Here is a 26,930-nt window from a genome sequence, read left to right as displayed (position 1 = left end):
GGAACCACTGGCTCTGATACCACCTGTAACACCCCTGAATTTCAGACCCTTCAGGGGTGTCACTTGTGGAAATAAATAATTATTTAAATAGGAAAAAGAAAGATGACGTTTGAAAACTTCCAAACAAAGTCCTACGGAAATTTCGGCAGCATCTGCCTTGAAATTTGACGCGCCGAAGATTTAGACAAACGATAAATCGTCATAATGAAGAGGCATCAATGGCCTCGTAACAGAATCACGGCGGAAAGGTCATCGCCAAAACCTCTGTCGACATGCTAAGCATGGATCGTGGTTCCCATGTAAACGCTTGGGTTTTCCAAGCAAAAAGATAATCCACTGTACAAGCCATTCAAGATACTATAACAAAATATAAAACGATATAAATCTTTGCAGCGGAACGAATTACATCAAAAGGAGGACTCATGCCTCAACCAAAACATATACACTTTCAATTCGAAATCACATGTAGCGTCAAAAATGGTTCGAACAGGGCACGCGTCAAGGTTCTCACTCGATTTCCCCCCCCATATGCAATGCAAGGAAACTCCAAAACCTGCAAGACCTATCTACGACGTCCCTGCTGCTCAACGTAAAGTCGTAGACCAAACGTGTCATAGCAGGGCCATCAGAGACAAGCCGTCAACAAGGAAACAAGCAGTACACATCAGTATCTAGCAACAAGTTATATATGCAACCAACAATCAATTCAACAAGATGAGAGAAGATAGACACTCCAATGTATAAAAATCTACTCCAACCATTCCTCACTTCTGTGCACTTCTCAATGCCTTCACCATTTTCTATTCCTTCCTTAATTCCACGTATCATCTTTTGTGACTAGAGGCCACCATATTGGGGTTTGCAAGACCCACATGGCAACACCTCAGCCAAGGGCGGTGACGGCCATGCCGGCGCCCAATGGCAAAGTATGATCATACCCCCGTACAGCGACCATATATAGATGATCCATGCCTCCGGGAACTAAACCAACTGGGGTACCAATCCAGTGGAGTCACAGTAACATCCAACTTAATATCTCATCAATAAGGGACTCATTCCCATTCCATCTCATATAATCCAACATTCTACTCTCGCGATATCAGAACTCAATCTCTACTATCTTTACAACTGATTTTCACTTGTAACACAAACTTAACCGTATTTAAATAGCAAATCATATTCAACCTAGTTCGTATAATATTATCACGCAAGGAAAATAGATTGAAGATGCATGCAAGAATCAGTTACTGCGTGTACTTACCTGCACTGCAAGACGACAGCCACAAAAATCGCTTCGAAGGGGTTCTTACGCCCCTCTTATGAACCGGGCACCTATACACGTTTAAAGTAAGACTAATAAGCCTACTTCACATCATTTACGAAGCACCGACTCCATACAAGCTACGCTATTAGCCAATTAAGTTTCAATTCAAGCTAATACGCATTCTACGCATACTCATGTAATAAATTCAACCCATGTTCATACATGAACTACGCCATCAATTCCAATCAAACCATAACATTAGATTCTAGTCAGGTTTATATCAAGATATGTTCAAGAACACGTAATACATGACGTTACACTTAATAACAATCATATCACCTATGATAGTAGTGGTTTATTATTTTTCCAAGGTTTTTGGAGTGAAACGATTAAGAATAAATTAGATTTGTAGCTTGGCGAATCAATAACGATTCGTATAATTTGGGTCAAAGTCACCCAACTTAGCAACTGAGCTCAAAACTAACCACCTCATCAACGACTATAACCACGATAATACTTTCATTAATGACAATCGCTACCTTAATCCGTCTCAGTAATTATTATTATCGTTTACTCTACAACAATGGATATTAACAATACTAGTCACCATTCATCCAAACCACAAAAATAGTATATACTACTTTTAATTCATCCACCCCTAACTTATTCAAGTTCAATTCACACTTTCAAATGCTTACCCACTTTAAATCCTATTAAGATATAACTTAATCCAAGCTAAGATTCATGAATTTACCCAAATTACTACCTTTAAATTCATCATAATATAAACCCTAATCATTTTATTTCAATGATAATTCTTTTAACTACTACCCATACTATAATTCAATGAGACTAATACAATATACAATCAACACACAACTCATGAACATGGTAGATTCTAATTAAAATTAGCAAATGAGATGCTTACAAAGATCAAAACTAGCAAGAATGGTAAAGAGGAGGATGAAGGTCGTGGTGGTGGTGCACGAAAGCCAAGAATGGCTGGAGAAGACCTTAAATCGATAGCAGCTGGCGGCTGCTGCTGGTTTGGCTGCCGGCTAGACACAGCGAGAGAGGAGGGGGTGTGCTGCGGTGGCTGCTGCTTGCGTGGGGAAGGAGAAGCCGGCTGCTGCTGCTGGTTTGGAGGAAGAAGAGCGCAGCCCTTGCTGCTGCTTGCGAGTGAAGCTGTCGGTTGAGGGAAGTGGGAAAGAGGCGCACGGGAAGAGAGAGGAAGAAGGAGAAGGAGGAGAAGGAGAAAACGGCTTGTCTTCAATGTTTAGGGTTTCGTGGGTCTTTAACCGTTTTCTTTTTTTTTTTTTTTTTTTTTTTTTTATCTCGGTTCATTTTGTTGCAAGATCCAACTAAGAGACTCACCTTCGCGGCCTCATACATTTTAATAAAATAATCATTTTGATTCGAACCTCTTTATTTGAGAAGTCGTAACTATATTTTTAGTATATATATAAGTTGACATTTAAATCCATATGTGAAAGAAATTTATTAAAACTAATTCGGAAATAATTAAATAATAATTGTAAAATCTTTAAAAACTATTAAAATATTAAGTGATTACGTCATTAAAATGTCGGGGTGTTACACAGACGCCCCACCTCTCTTCCCCCCATCATCATTTAGCTTTTGGGCCTCCACCAAACTCCAGCCCACCCACTTCCCCTACCCATCATACATTTGTTGGGCCTCCTTCTGTCGGCCCAGCCACCTCTCCTTCCGGCCGAACATCCTCCCCATCACCTCCCACTCCTCCCTCCCCTCCGGGCATGGTGACTTGTAGTATGCATGGTATTTTTAAGCCCAACCCTAAATATACCTCCCAAGCCCTATCTGTTTCTTTTTCTCCCATTTCCAAATATCCCATCTATGCCCTTCGTGATCCGAATCGAAAACAGGTCATGCAGGAAGAGTTTGATGCTTTACTTGAGAATCGTACTTGGGAACTTGTACCTAAGCCCCCTCATGCTAATATTATTCGGTCATTATGGATATTCTCGGTGAAAACTAAGTTTGATGGTACTTTTGAGCGCTACAAAGCGTGATTTTTTGATGATGGTAGGGTCCTAAGAGGAGGGAATTGATTGTGCTGAGACTTTTAGCCCGGTTGTTAAACCCACATCTATTCGTATTGTTCTAAGCATTGCTTTGTCCAATTCTTTGCCTATTCATCAGTTGGATGTTAAAAATGCCTTTCTCCATGGTCACTTGAATGAAACTGTGTATATGCATCAAACTTTAGGTTTCCGGGATCACACTTGACCTGATCATGTGGCTACCATCGGTTTTCGTAATAGCATTTTTGATAAGTCTTTGTTTGTTTATTGTCATGGCTCTGACATTTCTGATATTCTCTTGTATTTGGATGACATTATACTTACTGCCTCCTCTGATTCTCTTCGTCAGTCCCTTATGTCTAAATTGAGTTCAGAATTTGCTATGAAGGACTTGGGTCCTCTTAGCTATTTCTTGGGTATTGCCGTTTCTCGGAATTCTGCAGGTCTTTTTCTCTCTCAACACAAATATGCTTCTGAGATCCTTGACAAAGCTGGCATGTCTCAATGCAAATCTGCTCCCACTCCTGTTGTTACTTCCGGGAAACTTTGTGCAAATTCTGGTTCTCCTTGTGATAATTCCACCTTGTATCGAAGTTTGGCTGGAGCCCTACAGCATCCCACTTTCACTTGTCCGGACATTTCTTATACTGTTCAGCAAGTTTGTCTATTTATGCATGATGATCTTCGGGTTGAACATATGGCTTCTATTCATCATATTCTTCGATATCTTCAAGACACTCTTGATTATGGTCTACAATTGTATAAGTCGCCCATCTCTTATCTCTTATCCTATACTGATGCTGATTGGGGTGGTTTTCCTGATAACCGCTGCTCTACTTCTGGCTATTGTGTTTTCTTGAATGATAATCAGATATCTTGGTCTGCCAAGCGTCAACCTACCGTCTCTAAGTCCAGTGCCGAAGCGGAATACCGGGGTGTTGCTAATGTTGTCTCTGAAACTTGTTGGGTTCACAACTTACTTCTTGAGCTCTATTGTCCTATTCGTACGGCTACTCTAGTTTACTGCGACAATGTTAGTGTTGTTTATTTGTCAGATAACCTTGTTCATCATCAACGCACTAAACATATTGAGATGGATATTCACTTTGTTAGTGAAAAAGTCAAGCGTGGTGATGTTCGCGTTCTTCATGTTCCCTCTCGATTTCAGATTGCCGACATTTTTACCAAGGGTCTTTCTCAAGTCCTCTTTGATGATTTTCGCTCCAGTCTAAGCGTCCGCAAACCTCTCGATTCGACTACGTGGTGTGCTAGAATATAATCTTTATAATATTTTGTAAATATTCATATCTTATATATTATTGTGCAGATATTTAGTTTTCTAAAACTCTTGTTATTTTGTATATATTCTATTCCCATGAAATTAAATGGCAAGGAAATCATTTCTAATAACTACTAGCCCATTTTCTTAGTGAGCGGGACCCACTGGTAAGACCATTATTAAAATAAAAATTAAATGCAATACAAATTATAAATTTTAAACAAGAACAATGTGTCTTCTTGATGGATTAATGATGATGCTATTAAGTGGTTTGCTGATCATTCATGTGTAACTTACTATTGCGAAAATGACAAATGAGAGGATAGTAAAACAGTAAAACCCTAGATTTGGCTAAAAGTAGAGGAATTGTGCTTATGCGGTGCTTTGATATTTGATAACTGCTTCGGATAATATAGATTGTATAGTAATATATGTATTATACGAAGCGGGTAATGTAAAGTATTTATAATTTAATAAACTATAAAAACTTAAAATAATAGAATTAGAAGTATTATTTAAGATATTAAACTAAGCGAACGTGCAAGTACTCGCGGATATTTTTTGGTGTTGCTATTCGCCCATTTATCTTAGCGGACGGGTATTATACAAAAAAATTATAATTTAATTTAAAAAACATTGTTCAAGCCCGCCCATTTTTTGAGCAGAGTGGATCTAGCCCGACAGGTAGGCATGGCCACGGTCTGGGTTGGGCGGGTTCCGTTCCGGTTCCGGTTCCACCCGGTTCTGGTTCCATTTGGAACCTGTCGCGAACGGTTCCGGTTCCAGTTCCGGTTTCGGGGCGGTTCCAAACGGTTCCTTGGCGGTTCATGAGGCGGTTCCGGCGGTTCCAACTCGCGGGTCGGGCGGGTCGGACCATCGGTTCCATTTTTATTTTTCCTTAAATATTTATATAATATAAAAATACTATAATATTGCGGACGTACCTTTGATGATTACTTGATTATTAGCGAAATTCATTGCTTGTCAAGTTGTCATCGTTATTAAAATATTTACTAAAAAGAATGAAAAAAATAAATTAATAAGAAACGAATAAACGATAATGTCGATAAAGATAATTAATAAAAAAAGAGGGAGAAAATGGACTTGAACCTAGTACCCAAAGGAATACTAAGCTGCCTACATATCCCGAAGGAATCAAAGCCCACGTAGTTCTTTGTCATACCTTTTATTTGTAGTTGTTGAATGTTGATCTATCGCTGTCCGATTGATCCTATTCGTCTTCGTCATCATTATCTGGTTGGTTAGATGCTTCTGCTGACTCTCTTCCTGACGATGATGCAGATGTATCCATCATCATCATCGCATTGATCATCATCATTCCTTAGTCCTTGTGTTCGAATCTCCGCTTGATCCCAATCTTTCTTGCAAACACATACTTGAATACTATGTGGAGCAAGACGAGATCTCGTTTCGTCCAGAACTCTTCTACCTGCACTAAAAGCAGACTCTGACGCAATCGTAGAAGCAAGAATTGCAAGGATATCCTTTGCAATTCTCGATAATATGGGGAATTTTATTGATTTTTCTTTCCACCACTCTAAAATACTATAGCTACCTTGGTCAATTTCAAAGTGATGTTTTAGATAACTATCTAATTCTAAATATGCAGTGGAGGGTGAAGAAGAAGATGATCCTACAAAACTATCATCTTGGCTCATTATATTAGCTATTACGGAATTATAATAAGAGGGACGTGCCGAGACGCTAGCATGCCTAGACGTATCGCGTTTTGGGTTATATACACTAGCATAGTAATCATAAAGTTCTGCTAAAAGTTTTTTACAAGTTCCAACATAATTATGTACATCACTAGGTGGGCGATCTAATGATTGGTAGTAAAATCCAATTACTTTAGTAAGGACTTCTGTTTTAAAACATGGGTCTAAAATAGTTGCAATTCCATAAATATAAGGAAAATCGGTAAAATATGCCTTCCACTTATCCATCATATCTGTAAGAATCGGCTTTAAATATGGGTTGGTATCATCATGCGTATGTTTAAGAAGATGATAAAAAATAGTAATACACTCACTTATTACTAAGTGGACGTTTGGTTCGTAAACATATGAAAAAAACTTAGTTGCGTGGTCATACGCTTCTAATATTTTATGTACACCTATAGCTAGTTCCCATGTGTCATCAGTTATATAACTATCTGTACACTCATTATCAGTGGCGGACCCAGGAATTTCAAATTGGGGGGTCAAAATCCGAACGTCACGTCGTTCGGATAATCTGATCGTCGTCCGAATAATTTTTTTTTTAAAGAAAAATAGAAAACATAATAGAAACAATATTTACAATTTACAATATCAAATCCGATGTTAAAAGTTTTACAATCCAAAATATTAAAAAAAAAAAAATACAAGCGTTCAATGAAAATTACAAATTCATCCTTCGAGTTTTCATAATTTTAAAGCAATCAATAATCTTTTCATCAGAAACTTGTAGAAACACTTCCTTCTCAATGTAAGTAACCAAACAATCATTCACTAGTTGATCACCCATGCTATTTCTCAACTTATTTTTGACAAACGTCATTGCGGAAAACACTCTTTCTACACTTGCCGTAGCAACAGGAAGAATCAACATCAACTTGATTAGCAAATGTATAAGAGGAAAAGTCTCATGTCTCCTTGTTTTAACAAGCATCATGGAAAGAGAATTGATATCTTGCAAATCATGAAAGCTTTCATCATTTTGCATGGAATCCAAGAAGACATCAAGTTGAAGATCAAGAGCCGTTAAATCATAACATGAAAACTCTTCGGGATATAAAGAAGCAAGTTTAAGTATCCTCTCTTTATCAAAAGATGAAAAGTTACCTTTAGGACTCAGGGAAGCCATGCATGTAAGTAATTTCATGTTCTTCTCATTAAAACGGTTATCAATCTCTTGAAGATGCAAATCAATTACATCCAAAAAGATTGCAACCCGAAAATGATGTAGATTTTTTGCTTGTTTAGCAAAACGTCTTGATCTTCCTTGAGGTACATAATGAGCATCCATAAATGGAACATCTCAAACAAGTTAAGGATTCATTCAAACGAATATGATATTCATTCATTTGAACCTCACTCGCATTATCAAATACAAATTCAATTGATGCCTTCTTTGCATCTCTTAGATTCACATATTTCTCATAAGCAATATTATGAGCACTTTTAATTCCTCCAACATGCTTCTCAAGCCTTTCAGATTTATTCCACGCTCTAAACCCTCCAACAACAAATGCATCACCCCCCCTTGTTAATTTCAACATCCCTCTTGAACAAATAACAAACAAAACAAAATGCGGCATCCATTTCAACACTATATTCAAGCCAATCCCATTTTTTGAACCAATTCAAACTAAAACGGCATAACCTACCGGAGATATTTCTTTGAGGGAAATCATGTGTTTTTGGTTGGCAAGGTTTTTTAAGAATATATGCTCTCCTAACCGGATTTCTTTCATTAGGGGGATAATCCATTATGTTTTTCCTCAATCCCGGGTCATGAGGAAGAAGTTCAACATCATACACCCATTCATCATCCAATGGTTCATCACAACTACTTGAACCACCTACTTCCATATTAACATCTTCACTTGGAGGGGAACTTAAAGGAGGACTTAGAGGGGAACTTAAAGGAGAAGATTCATTGCCTTCGTTAGATGTTTGTTGGGATTTCATTCTTTTAAACAATACTTCACGAAGATCGGGTTGTCTTCCCTTTGCTTTTGACTTTTTCGAACAAGGTGAACTTGAATTACTTGACATTTCCTAATTAAATTAAAAATATGACTCAATTATTCAATCTAATTATTCAAACTATCAAGTAACAACTTGCAACCAATGAACCAAACAAATTATTCAATTAAACAAACAATTTAACTAAATATTTAATTGATAACAAACAAACAATTTAACTATCAAGAATCAAAGATGACTCATTTCCATTGATAACACTGGGTATTGGTTTCTTTGTCATTATAATTCAAATCTTTTGAAAATTAAGAGAAAAATGGCAAGAGATTGATATTATGAAACAATTAAACAAATTAACAATGAACTAATGAAGCTATGAAACAATTAAACAAATTAACAATTACAATTACAAATTAACAATTAAATAAGTAATGGAAGCATGGAACTCACAAGTGACGAAGTGTACTGTCGAAGTATGGAATTGAAGAGGAAGAGGAAGCGTCGATTGTTTTGCGGATTGTCAAACAGTCGAACACTCGAACTGTCAAAGGCTCGAAGGTCGAAGCGACGAAGGTCACGAAGCAACTTGGATTGCAGTCAGTGGCGGACTTGACGAGGAACAGAGGAAGGATCCGGAGAGTGTACTGTCGGAGTGCAAGGAGCAGTCGAAGTATGGAATTGAAGAGGAAGGAAGCCGACTGCGGACTGTCGAAGACTCGAAGTAGGGTTTGTTTTAGGTTTTGGGTTTTCCTCTTTCTTCCGCCTCCAGCACGCTTCTTTTCTCTTTTTTTTTTTTTTTTTTTTTTAAACCTCATTTTCTTTTTTCAGATTGGGGGGTCCACTGCCCCCACTTGACCCTAGCTGGGTCCGCCCCTGCTCACTATAAAGTTGTGTTATAACTGGACGATAAGCAATCGCTTTTCTTAATAAATCATTGGTTGAGCCTCAACGTGTAGGAGTATCTAATGACCAATACACTTTTTTTAGTTGATATTGGTCACATAATTGCTTATATTGTCTCTTCATCTGTCCAATTCTAAGCCACTTCACTATATCTCTAATTGGATCTAATAAATCGCTTAATTATTTTATACCTGCTTGGAAAGATAAGTTAACTATACGAGCACAACAACGTATGTGTAATAAGCTACCCCCAAGGATAAAACTAAATGCAGGTTCGTTATACAAAAGTTCCATACATTTAATGTTAGCGGTTGCATTATCGGTAGAACAACAAAATATCTTATCTAATAAGTTCCATTCTCTACATATCTCTACTAATCTATATTTTATGTTTTCACCCGTATGACTTTTTAGCATTGTCTCAAAAGCAATTATTCTTTTTTGAATAATCCAATTTTGATCTATCCAATGTGCTGTTACACACATATAAGATTCTAAATGTGGGGGAGCAGACCAAATATCAGTTGTTATGCTAACCCTACCATTAAAAGATTTAAACATTTGTACTAATTCATAGCGCATTGATTCATATAATTTAATTGTGCGTTGTTTAAGCGTGCTCCTAAGGATTGGTCTATATTGTGGTTGCAAACTTTTTCTAGTGTAACGCTCGGATGCCCTACTTTCACCATGGTTAAATAGCAATTCATCACAAATTACATACTTAGAAAATTCATCAATCATATCATTACGATTATATTTAAAAGGCATACCTGTGCTGGGAATGTCTCGCTTGCTGCATGAGTTTTTTTTGTGATTCCATGCTTCTTTGCCAAACGTTTGTTAAAAGATCCCGTACCACCACCTAACACGTATTCACAAAACACAATAAATAAATTTTTATAAAATATGAATATATAATGTATGTATAAAAAACTGAAAAAATATTACCTCAGGCGAAATTGTATGAAATTAAGGGCTTTACTTTCACAAATTTGACAAGTGCATAAGAAAACATCTGGATTGTCGGTTGGTTCTTTTGTAAAATACGAGCACACATGTGAAACAGCTCTACCACTAGGAGGTGGCATTGCCGGAAAAGGTTGTCTTACTGGTTCATCTTCATCTAAATTTAAATATAAAGACATACTCAGATATATACCACAATATATAAATAAATAATAATTTAAAATTTAATCAATTTGAAGAATAAAATTATAAAACTAACCGATAGTTTGGAAATTGACTCGTTTACCAAGAGCTTGTCTTTGTTGTTGTTGTTGTAGTTGTTCTTCATGTGATCTTGTTGATGACTGTCGAGAATTATGTATCCCAATAGGGGTCGTTGGTTCCTCTTCTTGTTCTTCTTCTTCATCAATTTGTATTTCTCTTTCCATTTCTTCTGCATAATTTGTGTAATTCTTGGTCGTACCCTTCTAGATAATTTGGTTCATAATTATAATTACTAATCGAAGGTGTTGTAAATACCGACGGAGTTGAAGTGGCCTTTCTTTTGGAGCTAGAACCTTCCAATGATTTTGCCACTTTAGTAACTTTTTTAGAGGCTTTTTCAAAAAAAAAGACATGATAATATTGAAATAATAATAGAATTAAAAAAAAAATAAATAAATAATTAATAGACTAATTATGTAATTAACTAAATTAAGAAATAATTAAAAGACTAATTATGTAATTAAGAGAATAATTGCGTAATTAAGTAATTAAGTAGAGAGAGTAAGTAGAGAGAGTAGGAGAAGAGATGAGTTGTGAATGAAAATGATTGAAAGTGATGGGTATTTATAGGAAAATTGGCAACGGCTATATAACGGCTAGTTTCACGGTTCCGGTTCCATGGAACCGTTGGGCCGGTTCACCCGTCCGGTCCCCGTTCCGGTTCCATGGAACCGTTGGGCCGGTTCACCCGGAGCGGTCCCGGTTCCGGTTCCGGTTCCATGGAACCGTTGGACCGGTTCCGGTTCCAACCCGCGGTTCTTAGGTCCGGTTCATGCAGTTTTTTTCCGGCGGTTTCACAGTTCCGGCAACTTTTTTTCCGGCGGTTTCACGGTTTCGCAGTTCGGGCCGATTCGGAACCTGTCGCGAACAGTTCCGGTTCCGGATCCGGTTCCAAGCGGTTCGGGACTGGTTCGGTTCCGGGTAACCCGCTCCGTGGCCATCCCTACCGACAAGTAGGCCTCCCATAAACAACTCTAATCTATGGACTACTTTGTCTCCTTTGAATTGCATCAAAGAGGAATGTGTTTATTTTTAAGAAAATAGTAATAGATGAAGAGAGAATGAATTATATGGATGAAATTAAACGAAAGTTAAAATATATGGATGAGATTAAAAGAAAGTGGTGAGTCATTGTCCAAATATAGAAATGATGAAAAATAAGTGGAACGGAACAAAAATTGAAAAATAATACAAATTCAATGGAATGGAGAGATTACTTCCTTAATGTTTTACTTAATAGTTCTTGTGTTTTGTGCTCTACCCTTAAACGACATACCAAAAAACATTTTTGATTTAGTGTTTTAAAGTTAAAATAGGCGTATTTTACATAATTAATAAATTAATGAGGACTTATTAGTAAATAATGATTATTTAGAAGAGTAGTAAGACCCTATTTAGTTCATATTTAAAAAATAAGTAATCAGTAAGAATACTCTTAGTTATTAAAAATTAGTTTGTTAGCGAAAATCAGCTAGAATAAATAAAAATTAATTACATTTAGCAAAAATCAATTTTTACAAGTGAAAAACAGTAGAAATTAGTTGAATCGGTAAAAATGAAGTGACCACACAGAGCCTAAATAACCCTTTTGTGTCTCTACTTTGTAGGAGGAATATTAGGGAATTTTTAGTTTTTTATTAATCTTATTTATTATAATATTATTTGTTTTGATTTTTTTTATATATAAGGTAATTTACAAATCACTATGGTTGATTATGATTTTTTCATTAATTATCATCATCCTATTAATTTCTTTCTTAATTATTTAAAATCTGGCCAGAATCTTAGCTTGTTCGGTATAAGATAGCTATGCGGATAATTGTTAGCTGTCTAACTAGTTGTTGTGAACTTATAGTTATGGATAACTGTAAGTCTGAACTATATAATTGTAATTATTAGATATTTAGGTTTTTAATTAGCATTATACATTAATTATATTGGGTAAAAGTAGTGGTTATATAATAGTTGCTAATACTTAATTTGTTTATAAAAATGTAAATTAAATTTTATACCGTTACTTTTAATGCTAAAACGTTTTACATATGAAAGTTAAGTACTTGTAATATCAAATACAGTATATTTATTTCACAATTTTCGTTCCTTTTATAATTTATGACACGAATGAAAGAGTAATAAAAAATTTTCGTTCCGTAAGAACAATTTATATTTGTACCATTATTTATGACAGAATGCGAAAGCGTGAATAACATGCAAATCTATCATTTCAATAGACTCTACTAAAATTCTATGTTCCTGAATTTTACAGATTCATTGTATGGACAGTATGCCTTCCTACTACGCTAGCCATGTTCTTCTCTTGGTCCTTTACAAAAATGTGGGGATCCATTATAAACAATTACATTCTTCATTTCAGTTTACTTATCATATTTGCTTTTTTATGCAGTTTAATGTACTAATTCAATTATTTTAATATTTGTAATTATATATAATAATTATAAAAATTTAAAATTAATAATCTTTGCAATAAGACGAATTAAACAAAATCTCACCTAACTATGCTTTAGCCCATAGATTAAAAACTAATCACAAATTAAAAGTGATGAATATATAGTGTCATTTTTCTAATGTTTCGATTAATTTGGAACGGAGGAAGTATTTGTTTCTCTTTAGCTACTCTACAATATGCAAATATTAATGGTTGAGTTACCCAAATATATTATGTATTCTAATACGCGTCATCTTATAAGAGGGGCATAAGAGGGTCATAGCCTTCTTCATACTTTGTGTGAATTGTTAGTTGGGATTTGAACTCATAATCTTTTTGTAATGTGGACTTCTGATACTATATTAAGAAATCAACTCAATAAGAAATTTAAATTGATGATTGAAACTCCAAAATATGCTATAAACTCTAACACATCTGATTGTAGTACGTAGTTTAGCTATTAGGCTATTGCAACGTAAATAAGTTGAACTACTCAACCGAGTATTAAATTTTTTAGTTAATTTAGCTTCTTAAAAATACCTGTTTAAAAGTGGTTCAATGCTATGTTTAAAAATAATTATAATTTTTTAAAAATTTAAAATTGACTTAAATTTAATGTTTTAAACTGATAAATGAATGTTCATGAGCATTCAAAAGTGGAGCACAAGAATGTTTGAGTTTGGCATACTTATTAAATAAGCTTTAATGATTAATATAGTCCATTCATTTGACATTCAATTTATTTTTACTCCTATTGAAACTTGAGTTAGAATAGCTGTAGTTGCATCAAGAGAACAAAAATCGAAGTAAAGAATAGTATCAAAAAAATAAAAAAATGAAAAATGAAAATTGCACCAGCCGGGAATCGAACCCGGGTCTGTACCGTGGCAGGGTACTATTCTACCACTAGACCACTGGTGCTTGACGTTAGTATATATTCCCTCCATTTATTTTTACTTTTTGTCTACTTTCTGCACAATTTGCAAAGCAAATTTTAAACCTCAATATCTTTAAATACATATAATAAAAAATTATAAAAAAATACACAATAAAAAGTATACATTAAGACGAATCTACGAGATCTCACATGAATATATTTTATCTTTTAAATATATGTCAAAAACATTAATTAAAATTATATCTCCTTAAAGTAAAATATTTCAAATAAAAAGAACATTTCAAAGCGAAAAAAGTATTTAAATTAGTTTATTTTTTTAAATAAAATACTTAAACGATCACGTTTATTTTCGTTGTTTTGTTGGTCTCATTACAATTTAAGGGTATATAATAGTTGCTTTTTCTACTTTTCTCATAAAAGTTTTATTATTACATCAAAAGACAATAAAAAGTACAACCTCCATTTCAACTTACTTGCATTTTGCTTGTTCACGTAGTTTAATGTACTAATTGAATCATTAATATCTCAAAATATATACAATAAAAAATTATAAAAATTGGATATTAATAGTCTTTGCATTGAGACGAATCAAACGAGATCTCACTTGATTATGTTTTAACTTGTAGATTAAACATTAATCACAAACTAAGGATGATAAATAAAAAGTGCAATATTCCTAACGTTGCGAGTAATTTGAAACGGAGAAATTTGAATTTAAATATTATTGTTCATCACTCACTAAAATGAATTAGTAAGAGTATAATAACTGTTGAAAGTGCATATTAAATCTACTACTAGTCTACTACTATGAAACAAGGAATTACATATTATGTCCTGAGTCGCCCTAAAATTATATAGTGAATTGAATTTATTTTGAACGTTCTTAAATTAATTAAATTAGTTTTCTTTCACTATTTATTTTTATTAAATCAAATTTATTTTGTTTATTGAACTTATTTTTATTAAAATGAAGTAAATTTTTTCAAACTTAATTATTTTTAAAAAATTATTTAAGCTGAATTAAATACAGTGAATGAAGACTAATTCTAAGTTTTTTATAGGCTTTAAAATTCGATTAGCGCCCTCCACCGTTTCACTTATTTGTATCTCATTTTAGTGCCTGTTTTTTGACTTCTAAAAAAGCAAGTTAAAAAAGAAATACATTTAACTGTATGTTTTGTAATTTAATTTTAGTGGAAGATAAGAGGAGTCGATGAAGACTTAAGAAAACATGGGTTGAGCAAATCAAGAAAGATTTGAGTGAGTTGCACCTCTTTAAAAATCTGATTAGGAATATATATAGTTGGAGACGCCAGATTCACATTCTAGATTACTAATAGTTTCTATAGTTGTCTTTCTCGTCATGGTGTTTAGTTGCTTCTAATCCGCCCCTTTTTGTCTTTTTTTAATCAACAGGTTTATTATATTGCTTCAGCCCTAGTTTTGACAAATGTTATTTTTCAGCATGTAGTTTTGCTCTTGAAGCAACGATGTAACTCATATTCCTCTTTTTTAAAGGGAGCGGGATATTTAGTTAATGATGATTAGGATGACTTAGCTTATTTTTCTCTTCAACTTAACTTAATTTTGTTTAACTCAACCTATTTTTGTATAATTCAAGACGAAAATTGGAAAATAATAATAATTATATTATTATTAAAACACTAACAAAATGTTACGAATTGTTCCATAGCGGTTGACTTTTAAAACTAACTATTGCAATCTACAATCTTAACCATTTATTAATTAAAATACTTCCTCGTATAACTAAAAATTATAATAACTAAAAATATAAAAATTTGATATTATGAAAATATACGACGAGAGAAATAAAACAAGATCCCACATGACTATGTTTTTTTCTTGTATAATAGCCGAAATATGTAAATTACCATAGAATAATAAATAGTGTAAAAATTGGTTTAATACAAGTAATATGAAACGGGGGAAGTATACTTAAAATGCAAAATTTAATAACAAATATCATTCAAATAAATCTTTTTTTTTTGACATAAATCAATAGATATATTAATCAACTAAAATATGATTAATACATGTCTTTTAAAGCCAAGGTTTTTCCCGTCTTTGGATTAAGAAGTCATGTCCCCTTTCCCTTGGTTAATATTGTTTTTTTCACAAAAATTATTGTGAGTGATGGTCCATTTGAGATATGCATTATAGACATATATGCTAAATACGCCAATTAATACAAATTAAAGAGAAAATAAGAATTTAGATTTCCTATTTTGAGGTCATCTCTTTAAGAGACGATCTTTCACAAGAATAGCAGTTATTTTTTTGCTATTATTTGTTGTCGATTGATAGAGCAACTTTTTCGCCGCTAACTTTCTACAATCTTGAGCTTCTCATATTTCAAACATCATATATTCCTTTCAATGCTCACATTCTATTAGTACGATAAATTACATGTTCCTACGCTTAAAAAATACTCATACTCACTTATACGTGAGATTGATGCATTTAGGAACACTAAAATAAGTGTGTCAATAACTTTTGTGGGATATATTGGCCACACTTATAAGTGTAACTGATTATGGGCTTCATCCTTTATTTTACGTCAACTTTTACTTTTGAGCTAGCTAGTCTCTTATCCTCAAGCTTATCATAGGTGTGGATGAACTAACACACAGCAATCTATATTTAATCATTGTGTGTTTTTGGGCGATAATCTTATTTCTTAGCAATCTTAGCATGAGGCAACTATTTCTTCGTCTAGTTGTGAAGCCGAGTATAAGAGAGTTCCTAATCCACTAAATTGAAGAAATTTCTTATTTAAGAAATTACATGGAACTACGTTATTCACTGCCTAGAGATATTGTTTTGTACTTTGATAATATTAGTGTGGTATACTCCTTTTATTGTCCAATGATTTATTAACAAACTAAAATTGTTGTCTATTGAGATGCATACCAATTTTAATTTGTGAAAAGTTGGGTCTTAGGCACATTTGAATTCTTTAGGTTATTCCGTCATATTTTCAGTTGCTGATATATTAAACAAGGGCATAAGGCCTCTTCCATAGCTTACTACTATTAGACTGGCGTGTGGGGATGGGCACAGGACTTGGACCCTAAAGGTTTAAACTCGATTCGATCCTAATTTTAAGAGTTCGGGTCTACGTATTTTTGGACCCTATGAATTTAGGTTGGATCTGGGTCTATGACCTTTAGGTTCAGGTCTACACATTTGAGATTCAGATCCGACCCATGTACCCATTTACATCTTTTTTTTAAAAAAAAAATTATATATTAGCTATCATGTATATTTTTGAACATTGCGTGATTTTGAAATTTGTCGGTTCATGTAATTTAAAATGTGGTCTTTGTATCTATATTTTAAGAATTAAAGGCTTGATAAATATTTTGTTATAAGAACTTGAATGTTGAAGAACTTCATATATTTCGCTCAATTAGTATAATGTATTAGAAGATCCTTGTTAGTCGAAAATGTTTAAATAATTTTATGCGAATGGTCGAAAATTGTACTTTATAATATACTTTTAAAAAAAATTTAGGAAAAAAATTAAAATTGTTCTGGACCCATATCCAAACCCTAGACCCGCCAAACCCTATGGGTCTAGGTCCAGGTCTAAAATTTTTAGACCCTACGAATTCGGGTGCGGGTCTGGGTCCAATAAAAAATTATGGTTTGGATCTGGATCTTGCTAGACCTGACCCAAATCCAAACCATGCCCTTCTCTACTTGCATCTGTTAGGCATATAGGTGTTCATTCAGGTGATCGGGTCGGTTTCGGACGGGTGTCATTCGATTCAGTTGTATTTCGGATCGGTTATTTTTCGAATGCGTGTTACGGCAGGTCACACTCGGGTCAGGTCGGCTAGTCACGATTCGGTTGAAGATCAGTTATTTGAGCTATCGGGTTAGCATCGGTTCAGTGTCAATTGAAGTTCGTGTCGAGTAGTCAATTAGTCTCGGACTGTCATCGGTTAATAATTGGTTCGGTTTTATAGGGTACAGATCGGGTTCGGGTATTATTTTCCAGTAGAATTTGGTTACGAATTACTAATTAGTATAGATCGAGTCAATATCAGATTAAGTTGTTAGACATTTTTTAATTGATGATAAGATTCCCCTTAATTAAGGCAAAATAGTAAAAATGCAAATCAGTTAGTGATTATTACTTTGTTACTTTTACTTTTTTGACTGTAAATTAAAATTAAAGTTTTATCATTTTTCATCTAAATTGATTAAAAATAGTTAAATAAACATTGACCATTGATTATTAACTCTAAATATATGAAACCATATATGTATAAAATTTAATTTATTAAAATTTCTATTACTTTATTAGATTAACTAATAAGATGATTGAGTATGAGTCGATCATACCTCTATGTTAAAAATTGGTTCAGATTTATAGCATTTCGATTAAAAATTTGTTCGAGTTAAGTCGATTTTAGCCGGATCAAGTTCGGTTTTGAGCATGATTCGGGTCGAGTATGACTCGGGTCGGTCACCATTAGATTCGAGTAATCTCGGTAACGGTTATAAAAATCGGTCGCAGCTCGGGTTCAATTTTACGATTTTCGTTCGTAAATCGATTCGGGCGCAACTTCATTTCGGATAATGTCGGTTCGATAAACCTAAAAAAGAAACATATTTTCAGGTCGGTTAACTTTCGATTTCGGGTCGGGTTATATTTGAACATCTCTGGTTAACAGCAAAATATTATGTAAATTAGTTTCAGGAAAGAAAAAATATGATATGTTGTATTTTTTGATTTCTTAATTATCTTATGCAACGAGTCATTGGCTCTTGGAGAAATGGAACCTACACTTAAATTTTGCGTGGTTTAAGTAGGTCGAGCCTTAAACGAGTCAGGCTCTAAATATCTCCTATGTTTCTATAAATAGAGCATGCTTTAAACGGATTTGAATTGGGCCTTTGCGTAGGAAATTGGTATACATTATTCTACATCTACTGTTATAAGGTTATTGTCTTTGCCAAATGTTTGAAATATATTGAAGCAATAAATCATCCGATTCTTATTTGTCGCTACCTTTTTCATTTTATCGCCACCTCTTCGAATGAAATTACGAATTTGCCCCTGAAATTTAAAAAATTACAACTTTGCCATTGGACTTAAAATTTCTTATTTTTATACTAATAATAATAATAATAATAATAAAAATAATAACATTTAAAAATATAAATTAAATATAATAATTAAAAACAAAAATAATAATTTAATAATAATAATAATAACAACCCCAATAATAATAATAATAATAATAATAATAATAATAATAATAATAATAACAAAAATAATAATAATTATAATAACAATAATAATAATAATAACAATAATAGTATTAAAAAAAAATACCAGTCGCACAAAACGTGCGACTGTACCTAGGTCGAGTCGCACGTTTTGTGCGAGTGCTATTATTATTATTATTTTATTTTTTTTGAATTTCGACTTATAAAATTTCTTTAAGTTACTTTTATTTAAATAATAATAATAATAATAATAATAATAATAATAATAATAATAAAAATAATTATTATAATAACAATAATAATAATAACAATAATAATATGAATAAAAATAATAAAAAAAAAATTTAAAAAAAAATAGTAATGCCCTATTATTAACTCCAATGGCAAATTTGTAAATTTTTAAAATTCAGAGGCAAATTTGTAATTTCATTAGGAATGTGGTGACGATAAAATGAAAAGAATGACGACAAATAGTAATGTCCATAAATCGTGATAAAGTTGTTTGACAAGGATGGGCTCACTTATTGAAGTCTAGTATCAACATTCAACAGATAGAAAATCAGGGCGTTTTGATTTTATTCTTTGAATAAATCAGGATGGTTTTTCGGTAAAAATTGAGATCCAACCCGGTCCTCACAATATCCGGCTCATTGCACATATACAATCCTTACAAGAATTGATTGTATATAATTATGATTATAAATAAATGAATAGCCTCCAAAATAACGAGTATTATACATGACAGCAAAAATAAACACTAATTTTAAAACTTTGTATATTTTATATAATTTTTTTCATAATTTTAAAGCCTAAAAATAAGTAATTAAACTAAATCAAAGATAGTATAAATTAACATGGACTAATATATTTAAAGTCCTTTCATTTAGAGGACTCTATGCAATTGATCACATTGTACTTGCCCAAAACCCTATTCTGGCAATGAATTATGGAGAGTTGTTAATTTGACAAGCAAATTAATGTTCAATATTCAATTGACGAATGACAGGTAGAGATGAACATGTATTGGTCACAAATTCTTGAATGAGACGGTCTCCATGAGACGTGCCACATATTTGGGTTAAATAAAGCAATAATAAAAATTTTTAGCATAAAGGACTTTTTGTATGGACTTGTTTCACAGTGAGACGGTCTCACCATAGACGTGCCTATACTTGGATTAAATAGTTTAATAATAGAAACTATTTGCATAATTAAATCTTTTGTATAGATTCATGTCACAGTGAAACGGTTTCATAAAAAAAAGTTGTTGGATCTTAGACGGATTTGATTTGACCTAGATCCAGACCCTTTTTTAAGAGTCCAAGACCTGTGTAAATCCCTACTTACAGGGAGGGAGGGGATCCCCACAAAGTCCAGAATTTCCAGAAAATGAAGAAGCAGGAATCATCATCTTATGCTGAGGAATCTTACCAACTAAATTATTCCTCGAAACATCAAATACAATCAAATTCTCCAATTCAAAAACCTTTGCAGGAATTTCACCATTTAAACTATTACTTGATAACACAATTGTTGTCAATTTCTTTGCATCCCCAATTTCTTCAGGAATACCCCCAGAAAGCCCATTATTCTCCATTTCAAGCCTTTCAAGTTGACGCAAATTTCCAATCGATTTGGGTATAGACCCTCCCAATGGATTATTCGACAAGATCAAAGTCTCAATAAGCTGATTATTTTTACCCATTATACTTTCATCAATCGGACCAACAAACAGATTATTCGACAAATCAAGTGATGATAAACTCTTAAGATTACCAAAACTACCTGGGATTTTCCCCATAATCATATTATTATCTAATAATATTTTCTGAATTCTTGTTAGATTTCCTATTGAATCGGGTAAAACACCAGTCAATTTATTGTGCGAAACCCAGAAATTTTCCAGTGAAACAAGTCGACCAATAGACGAAGGAATAGATCCTGAAATCTGATTATTGCTTAAAAACAGAGTATTCAGCCTGGAAAGCTTACCAATCGATGATGGAATAGGACCAGAAAGATTATTATTAACAAGATATAAATAGTATAACTGAGAAAGATCACCTATAAACTCCGGTATACTCCCTTCAAAATTGTTCGACGACAAAAACAAAGTCGAAAGTTTTTGTAATTTTCTTATACCAATTGGAATTTTGCCCGAAAGTTTATTTTCACTTAAATCAAGTGTATCGAGATTATGAAGATTACCCAATGAATTGGGAATCGAACCAATTAATTGATTCGAGGAAAGGGAAAGGAAGATCAAATTAGAGAGTTTACCAATTTCAGATGGAATTGGGCCAGTTAGATTGAGACTTCCGCCAAGATTAAGGGTTTCGAGATAGGTAAGATTGCCTAAAAATGGTGAAATTGTTCCGACTAATGGTGTGGATGACGATGATAAGAAAGGGGAGTCGGGGAAATTGGGCATCGATAGTTTATTGACTCGTCCGTTACGGCGATTGCAACCGATACCTTCCCAGGTGCAGCAGTTAGTTTTAGGGAGCCAAGTGTGGAGAAGTTTGTAGCCGGAATCGGGTACTGCGTCGTTAGTTATGCCGTGCTTGTAGGCAAGTAAAGCTTGTTTGTCGATGGGGTGACAGGGTTTTACGAATTTTGGGTGGAATGGATTGGATAGTAATAGTATTATGAGGATGTGGATTGGGTTGTGAATATGAATGTTTGTCTTTTGATTCATGTTTGAATTGGTTTGGATAATTGTAGTTGATTATGTGGAATTTGGATTGGGATATGGATTAGTGCTATTTATGATTGTACAAAAGGCAAACTTGGATGAAAATTTTGACTTTAACTTTTTTTTTATATATATATTTATGAAAAAAGTATAAAAAAAATGTGAGTAGGACGATAAAATAAGTTACATATGTATATATATAAATGTATTTCTTTCGTTTTTTAATGTTGTCCTTTGGAATATTCCATTTTAAGGGGAGAAAATTTTGATTAATATTTTTGACACATAATTATAATATAAAATATATCATGTGAGATCTCATTAGATTCATTTTAATTTTTTTTTATTATAGAGTATATATTTTATAACTTTTTATTATATGTATTTAAAGATATTGAAATTTAAAATTTACTTTAAAATTGAATAAAAAATAAATAAGAAAAACAAAAATAGAGGGAATACATCATAACTAAAAAACAAAAATAAGTTAAATTTAATAAAATGAACTGAAAAATAGTTCAAAATTAAGTAATACAATGCCACTGATTGATTCTTCATGAGTCAAAACATGATCATTTCTCTCTCTATTTAGAACGTTGACGTAACATTTTCCCTTTTGACAAACAATTGTCATTGTTTGCGGCTTGGATATTAGTTTTATCATTTATGGATTTCATTAATAGGCATTAATGATTATTAGGTTGACTAAGTAGTAACTATTTTCTCGAATTCAAATTACTTGTAATATAAAAAATTATTCACTATTCATTCATTACTTTTAATTTATAATTAATTATTATGCGTATAGTTAAATAAAATCTTGTATGATTCGTTTCAATTCAAAGATTATTAATATTAAATTTTTATAATTTTTTTATTGTACTCCTACTATTTTATTTGTTTTTTCCATTCACGTTTTGCACATATTCCATTGCAAACTTAAAGTTTAATAATTTTAAGGAAAATAATATATACAAAAGGTTATAAGAAAGAATCTTATATTTTAATTTTATTTTTTCTTGGAAAGTTAAATTAATTATATAAAATATTAATTATTTTTCAATATTTAGATTAGATTCTCTTGAAAAGTTAAAATTATTGATGATAAAGAAAACTTGTTAATTTTTATGTACAACCTCAAGGGCCTTTAATATCAATACCCTAATTTTAATTGTGAGCTTTTAAAAAGTCTAAAAAATTAATAATTAGAAAATATATTGAAACAAATACATCAAGATTCCACAAAAATATGTTTTATATATAGATTAATGAGAAATCATAGTCAAAATTTAAAAATAAAATTTATAAATTCTATTTAAAAATAACATATAAAAATAAAGGGAGTACATCGAAATATTCAAGTACCTCCTATATTTCATGATTATTTGTACGCAATCGAAAACAATTACATTTGACAAGTATAATATTCTAAGTTACAACCAAATAAAGTTCATGAATTAACAAAAAAAAATAATAATAAATAAAAATTATCTTACCGAAACTCAACTACTACAAGTAGGGAGTGGAGCCCCACACAATCCATCATTACCATCAAATGCAGAAGCAGGAATATTAGCCTTGTGTGGAGGAATTTCTCCACTAAGTCTATTCATTGACACATCCAAAACTTCCAGATTTTCCAAATTCAAAACACTTCTTGGAATACTCCCACTCAATCTATTCTTCGACAACAATATAGTCGTTAATTGTTTAGCATCCCCAATTTCTTCAGGAATTTTTCCTGATAATCCATTACCCTCCATTTCTAGGACCTGCAACTGGGTCAAGTTCCCAATCGATTCGGGTATGGATCCTCCCAATGGGTTATTCGATAAGATCAAGGAATTGATCGAATTCAAAGCAGGATTGTTACCTAGATCCACATCGAGCCCACCTCTAAACATATTGTTTGATAAATCGATGTTTGTGTAAGACCCTTGTGTGAAAATCACTTCCAAAGATCCAGAAAACTTGTTCGAATGAAGATCCAGATTCTGAATCGATGTAAGATTCTTGAATTCGTCAGGAATGGCGGAATCAAATCCATTGTTGGATATGTTGAAGAACCATAAACCACTCATGTTCCCAATCCATGAAGGCAATTTCCCCGTAAATTCATTGCTCGACAGATCAAGCTTTGTTACTGTTGACGAAGATAACCATCGAGGAAGCTGCCCTTTAAGCCCTGTTCCCGCTAAATTAAGCTCGAAAAGGGTTAGATTCGAGAAGATCCAATCAGGTATTGTCCCCAATTTAAACGGGTTATAGGATAATCCGAGTATTTGTAACAGTTTTAGTTGACCTAATTGAGTTGGGATTGGTCCAATTAGCTGATTTCCAGACAAATCGAGCAATGTAAGATTCTTAAGATTGCCAAAACTTTCTGGGATTTTACCCACAAAATGATTGTTTGTCATGGATAAATCAGTTAATGTACCAAGATTTCCGATACTGGAAGGCAATTTTCCAGTTATCATGTTGTTGTCTATGTACATTCTTTGGATTTGATGAAGGTTTCCGATTGAATTTGGTAAAACACCGGAAAGTTTATTGTTCCAAAGCCGAAGAAATTGCAAGGAAATAAGTTTACCTATTGATGATGGGATAGGTCCAAAAAGTTTGTTATCATTTAGGTATAAAGTATTTAATTGGGATAGTTCACCTATAGAATTTGGGATACTTCCTTGAATGTTATTCATAGAAAAATCAATGTGTGTTAGGCTTTTTAATTTACCAATACCAAATGGGATTTTACCGGTTAGATTATTGGTATTTAGATCAAGTTTAGTAAGAGCAATTAGGGTTTCGATCGAGGTTGGAATTGGACCGGAAAGTTGGTTTCCCGATAAGCCTAATTCTGATAGAGAAGGCATTGATTGAAATAAAGAAATGGGTATGGAGCCGGAGAGTTTATTATCACTTAGGTAAAGTTTTTTTAGCTTATGGAGGTTACTTAATGAAGTGGGTATTGAACCATTTAGCTTATTTGTGTCTAAAAATAGAAGGGTCAAATGTGACAATTTGCCTAGTTGGGATGGAATTGGACCACTAAGCTCTTTATTATTGCTAAAATCTAGGAGTTGGAGATAGGTAAGGTTACCCAAGAAAGGCGAGAGTGTACCTGACATAGAGGTATCTAGAATAAAATCATCGCCAGATTGGAGACCTGACATCGAGACATTAACAACTCGACCTGTAACACGATCACAATCAACACCGGCCCATGATGTGCAACAATCGGTGCTAGCCACCCATGTCTTGAGGAGTTGGGATGGATCGTCGGTGATTCGACGCTTGAAATCAAGCAATGCTTCTTTGTCGATGGTATTGCATGGTTCAACCAAGTTAAGGGAGAATATATTAGCTAAGATGAGGATGGAAATGAGACTAAAAGGAATTTTGAATGTTCGCATGATTGAAAAAATAAATGTGATACGAATTATTGGTGGATTGTTCCTTTTTATAATGCCTTGTGGGACGGGAATTATGACTTTATTTGCGTACAATAATATGTCTACGTCATTGATGATAGTGGGTGGTGTGCTGCCCGTTGAAAAATCTGGTCAAGAAAGGCATGTACAAGCCGATCCTTAAAAGTTGTCATTATCGTATCATCTTTCTGTTTTTTAATGAATTTACTAAAATGCTTTTAAATATATTTTTAATTATAAAATCAATCATCATTATTACTAAATTAAATTTATTAATAATAATTAAATTAAAATAAAAAATATTGATTTGAAATTTTTTTTTTAAAAACTGAAAAATAAACCTAATTACACATTTTGTGTTGAAATTTAATACATGTTCACTCTTTCGGCTATAACTTTTGATAGGAAAATCACATAATTGTAATGTTTGCGCCATTAGAACCTAGACTTCAAGATTTTTCCAATGATATATTATATATTCAATTCCGATAGCCGAGCGAGAAATGACGATCGTTTGAAGTTTGTGCTGAAATTTGATACATGTTCAATCTTTTGGGCATAACTTTTTATAGAAAAATCGTATTAATGCAAGGTTTACGTCATTAGAAACTAGACTTCAAAAACTTTCCAAAGACGTAGTATCTGCCCAATTCTGACAATCGAGCGAGAAATGACGACCGTTTAAAGTTTGTAGTGATTTTAAATATTCAGTCGCGTATGACCGCAACGCGGCGTGGTCGCATAAAACGCGCTACCGAATCGCGGTATGGTCGCATAAAATGCATGACTCAACTGCGATCCGGTCGCGCGTTTTATGCGACCATACCATGGTCCGATCGCGCAATTTATGTGACCATACCGCGATCCGCTTGCGCATGACTAGGTTCTAATGCCGCAAACATTACAATCATGTAATTTTCCGATTAAAAGTTATAGCCAAAAGATTGAACATGTATCAATTTTCAACACAAGCATTTTCATTTAGTTCGATTTTAATGCTCATTTTCATTTGCCCATTATAATTCGATTTTAGTTTTAGCTTGTTTTAATTCGGTGAGTGTTCTTTGATTGTTTTTAGAGAGATATTATAAAGTAAATATTTGAAAATTAACTAGGGGCAAATTTGAAAGTTTATAATATAAGGGGTGGATGAAAATAATGACGAACTTTAATAATGCCCATATACAAATAGTTTGTAGTTTTAGAGCATCACTTAGAGCAACAACCATAAGCGTTTTTTTTAGTTAGCTTAATCTTGATTAGATAATACATAATTAACACAAATTTTGATTTTTGAATCGCTTTTGTGTTTTTCAGGAATTGAAATGTGTTTTAATATATTTCACAGTTCGCAAATTGGAAAGAAAATAGATTTTGATATATGAGGAAATAAAATCAAGTTATATCCATGATCATGAACATCATCCATCGACCATGGTTAGTTGGGGTTAATGAGAGATATGTGTAATATTTAAATGTGGATAAGGGTAATATGGTAATAAAGACATACCATAAATAAAAATGGAACTAATAAGGTCACTTAATCCTATTTGAAAATGAAACTAATAAATTGAATAAGAGGGAGTATTATTTTTCTTTTTAAATTTTTTTTTATCATAATATGAGTGTTTGATTCAATTTCACATTATCTTAGGATATTTGATTCAACATTATAATTTTATCAAATTCAAATTTTCGAATATTAAAGATGGAATATTCGGATACCAGATATTGGATATCCGA

The 26,930-nt window shown here is 32.9% G+C and overlaps 2 protein-coding genes and 1 non-coding gene across 3 annotated transcripts; all 3 read right to left on the bottom strand.

The window, feature by feature from the left end:
• Positions 1-13,751: 13,751 nt before the first annotated feature.
• Positions 13,752-13,822, bottom strand: TRNAG-GCC (transfer RNA glycine (anticodon GCC)). The gene has a single exon. It is a non-coding gene; the product is annotated as a tRNA-Gly (tRNA).
• Positions 13,823-19,428: 5,606 nt separating this feature from the next.
• LOC130820300 (probable leucine-rich repeat receptor-like protein kinase At1g35710) lies at positions 19,429-22,989 on the bottom strand. Its single transcript, XM_057685621.1, has one exon. The coding sequence runs from the start codon at positions 21,757-21,759 to the stop codon at positions 20,401-20,403; it is 1,359 nt and encodes a 452-aa protein (XP_057541604.1). The 5' UTR covers positions 21,760-22,989; the 3' UTR covers positions 19,429-20,400.
• A 96-nt stretch (positions 22,990-23,085) lies between these two features.
• On the bottom strand, positions 23,086-25,396 carry LOC130820299 (LRR receptor-like serine/threonine-protein kinase RGI5). The gene has a single exon (XM_057685620.1). It carries the CDS (start codon positions 25,167-25,169, stop codon positions 23,259-23,261), a length of 1,911 nt encoding a protein of 636 aa, XP_057541603.1. The 5' UTR covers positions 25,170-25,396; the 3' UTR covers positions 23,086-23,258.
• Positions 25,397-26,930: the final 1,534 nt, after the last annotated feature.

The sequence above is a fragment of the Amaranthus tricolor genome, chromosome 8 (assembly GCF_026212465.1).
Source record: "Amaranthus tricolor cultivar Red isolate AtriRed21 chromosome 8, ASM2621246v1, whole genome shotgun sequence".
NCBI classification, from domain to species: Eukaryota; Viridiplantae; Streptophyta; class Magnoliopsida; order Caryophyllales; family Amaranthaceae; genus Amaranthus; species Amaranthus tricolor.
The sequence above is the reverse complement of the archived record's forward strand: the minus strand, read 5'-3'. Positions and strand labels throughout refer to the sequence as shown.